The 3,688-nt window shown below is 33.6% G+C and overlaps 1 protein-coding gene across 1 annotated transcript; it reads right to left on the reverse strand.

The window, feature by feature from the left end:
- Positions 1-1,911: 1,911 nt before the first annotated feature.
- Positions 1,912-2,823, reverse strand: LOC149234328 (protein SENSITIVITY TO RED LIGHT REDUCED 1-like). Its single transcript, XM_089368232.1, has one exon. The coding sequence runs from the start codon at positions 2,821-2,823 to the stop codon at positions 1,912-1,914; it is 912 nt and encodes a 303-aa protein (XP_089224358.1).
- Between the last annotated feature and the right edge of the window lie 865 nt (positions 2,824-3,688).

The following is a 3,688-nucleotide window of genomic DNA, read 5'->3' on the forward strand; positions in this document are numbered from 1 at the left end:
ACCACCTTCATCGCTAGGTATCTCGTGAGCAATTGTGTGGTCCGATTTGGTCTGTGACCGTTAGATCTGGAGAGGGAAGATCATTGGCCACCTTTTGGTGTGTAAGTTGGTGGGGCCGAAAGGATAAAACCACTTATGGTTTACCACCTTCATCGGGCGCCTTCCAGACAAAAGATGGTTTTAATGAAAAGCCAGCAATTCCACTCAGGAAGCAACATGTGGCAGAGGACCGAAAAGGCAACTGCCTTCATTGCAAGGTATTCATCGAGCTTTTTAAGCCGCAGGATATGAACACCAACTATTGGATCAGAAGGAAAGGATCAACGGCCAACATTGATCGTGCAACTTTAGGGTTTTTCGTGAGTAGTTATGTGGGCTGATTTGGTCTGTGGCCATCAGATCTGGAGAGGGAACATCAACTGTCACCTTTTGGTGTTCATGTTGGTGGGGCCGAAAGGATAAAACCAATAATGGTTTACCACCTTCATCGGGTGCCTTCCAAACTAAAGACGATATTAAGGAAAAGCCAACGATTCCACTCAGGAAGCAACACGTGGTGGAGGACCGAAAAAGCAAACTGCCTTCATCGCATAGTATTCAACGGGCTTTTTAATCCATGCGATATGGACTACAGCCGTTGGATTAGAAGGAGAAGATCAATGGTCAGTGTTGATTGGGAAACTTTAGGTTTTTTTTAGAATTGCGCCCCTGCATGGGTTGAATCTTGACCATCGGATTGTTAGAAGATAGCTCTTTGGTCAGCTTTGGGCAATCCAGACCTTGTCTCGGTCTGACTTTTTGAGGTTTTTTTTCGGGCACTTAGGCTATTTTCACTCCCCTTTGTAGGAGTTTGTTCCTCTGGGCATTTGTTGTAACATGTGTAAAATATTTTTTTACCTAACTTAATAGAAGGACCGTTTCATTATAACTCTCTTGATACCAAAATATACTTCAATTTATTCATGAAATCTTTCATTGTTACCATCATCATTTCTAAAGTATTTGTGGAATAAAAAAAAGAAGGAAAAGTTGTATAACAACTTTTATTTGAATTTTTCATGATGTTAATTTTGGATATACCAAATAGCAAAAAAGATCGAATCTCTTGATATACAAAGTGAAAAAGGATTTTATCCCTCCCAAAATTTGATAGATCAGAAATTAACTTTGATAGATCAGAAATTAAGATAAAACCAGACTGATAATTATTCCATTCATTATTAATTGCGAAATATATTGCTAATATAAACATAAAAACATATCAAATTAATCTCCTAAATACAGTCATAAGAAAATTATGAATATATATATAAATAGATAATCAATCCCATAAAATTACATAGCAATATACATATAATCAATCAACTAATCAAATACAGGGAAAAAATATACTACACGAAAATATGGAAGAGGATATATAGTTATGACGGTTCACATATAATTATGATGAAGTCTACATAAGTTGAGGCAAAGCAAAGCTGAAAAGCTATCTATACTTTGATAGATCAGAAATTAAGATAAAACCAGACTGATAATTATTCCATTCATTATTAATTGTAAAATATATTGCTAAAATAAACATAAAAACATATCAAATTAATCTCCTAAATACACTCAAAATATATATATATATATATATATATATATATATATATATTCAATCCTGTAAAATTACATACCAATATACATATAATCAATCAACTAATAAAATACAGGGAAAAAATATGCTACACGAAAATATGGAAGAGGATATATAGTTATGACGGTTCACATATAATTATGATCAAGTTTACATATGTTGAGGCAAAGCAAGGCGAAAAAGCTACCTTTTAGAATGAAAATGAGAACAATATTCTGAGAATTGAACGTTTTAAGAGATGAAGTTCTTCGCAAAAGTTGCAGTTCTTTAGATCAGCTAAGGAACGTTGATTCCAAGAAACTACAAGTATCAGGGGCTTCTGGAAACAGATCAAGATTGAGATCTTCTATGCAGCCATCCAAGGTAAAGAAATGCCAACTAAATCCACGAAATGCCATCTTATGTAGCCCTTTTGGATATAAACTTGATGGCTCACTTGTTTCTGGTTCCGGAAGGGGCATTTCATGCAGTATATTGTCACTATGAAGAATGGCCTGAAAATGTTTCAATGCAAGAAGATCCGGACATTCAGTTTTAGGAATAGTTTTCTTTATCGCCATAAAACTGCTGCCCAATATGATAATCTTATTCAAATTGGTGGTTGTCCAGTTTGCTCTCAAGACATTGTGAACCAGAACGTTTGGGCAACGAGGCATGTAAAATAAGGTGGGCCTCTCGACTGTCCGTTTGCCAAGTTCATTAACTGACAGAAAAGTGCAGTTGAATGCATTTATGGCCTTTTGTTGGACAGGAGGCACCCATGGATCGTACACCTCGATATCACTCACCCATTGAAATTTGTCTCTTAATAAAATAGCAAATGCTAACTGCGCGTGACTAATTTCCACTCTAGGGAACATAGGGACGCGCTCCAGTCCTCCAACGCCATAGAGAACCAGTTGTAATTGCTGATACTGTGGGTCTGTGGCTATCACCCTTTCTATTTGTGCAACCAGTTCTGGGTGTTGCATCTGTTCAGTCAAATCTCGAAAGAAGGAAGATTTCTCTAAATTTTCCACAGCCAATTGTACTTTATCGACTATTTCTTTAACTCTTTTATTCTCTTCTACATCAGGCGCAGAAATAATCTCCATATTTCCCCATCCAAACCTGCGGAGTAACGGGGTACTCTGCAGAATGGCCAATCCAATCTTACGGATAAACGAGAAAAACCGTAGGATCATTGAATATAACTCAGCAGTTAGAAATCCCTGAATCTATGGAATACGGAAGAAAATCGTCGGGTTAATGAAAATCAAATCGTCGGGTTAATGAAAATCCAATCGTTGAATTTGTGGGATTTGTGGATGAACGTTTTATGTATTTAATATATATTTTAGGGCAATGTCTAACTTGATCATGTTGGGTCGGCTCAATGACTTTTTGGTATTATTTTAGTGGTTTTAATAGTGAATTAAATAATTAATAGTTAGTATACTTTACAAACTCTTTAGGCAATATTAAAACACAATCAATACAACACATATATCTGATATAGCCATTACTTATTATTAATATTTGTTTTTAATAAATTAATATCATAATTTAAATATTATTTTTCAAAAGGTAGCTATTAGTTGTTAATATATTAGTAAATTAATATTATAAAAACAAATTAATATCATAATTTAAATATTATTTTTCAAAAGGTAGCTATTAGTTGTTAATATATTAGTAAATTAATATTATAATTGAAATATTATTGTTCACTTGAAATTATGCTTTCTATATTGTTCTCTATTTATTCATTTGCCATGGTCTGCCCTTTCATGTGGTCTCATGGTGAAGCACACTTGTTCACTCAAAAAGCCTTGGCCAAAACTTTTTTTTATGTCATTAATAAATTCATTATTGATCCCAAAAATTTATTTTATTTTTTATTTTTTATTTTTTAAGTTTTTACTTTAGATACTATTAGAGTGATTTCTAATAATTAATTAAGTAAATGTTTAATGGTGTAATTCAAATTGATTTTGTTAATATATAGTGGATAAATATGTACACCAAAGTGGATACTTTAAACAAAGACCATCCATTCTATTTTAATCA

The sequence above is a fragment of the Pinus tabuliformis genome, chromosome 8 (assembly GCF_031772625.1).
Source record: "Pinus tabuliformis cultivar Carrire ecotype Pingquan chromosome 8, CPIR1, whole genome shotgun sequence".
Taxonomy (NCBI): Eukaryota; Viridiplantae; Streptophyta; class Pinopsida; order Pinales; family Pinaceae; genus Pinus; species Pinus tabuliformis.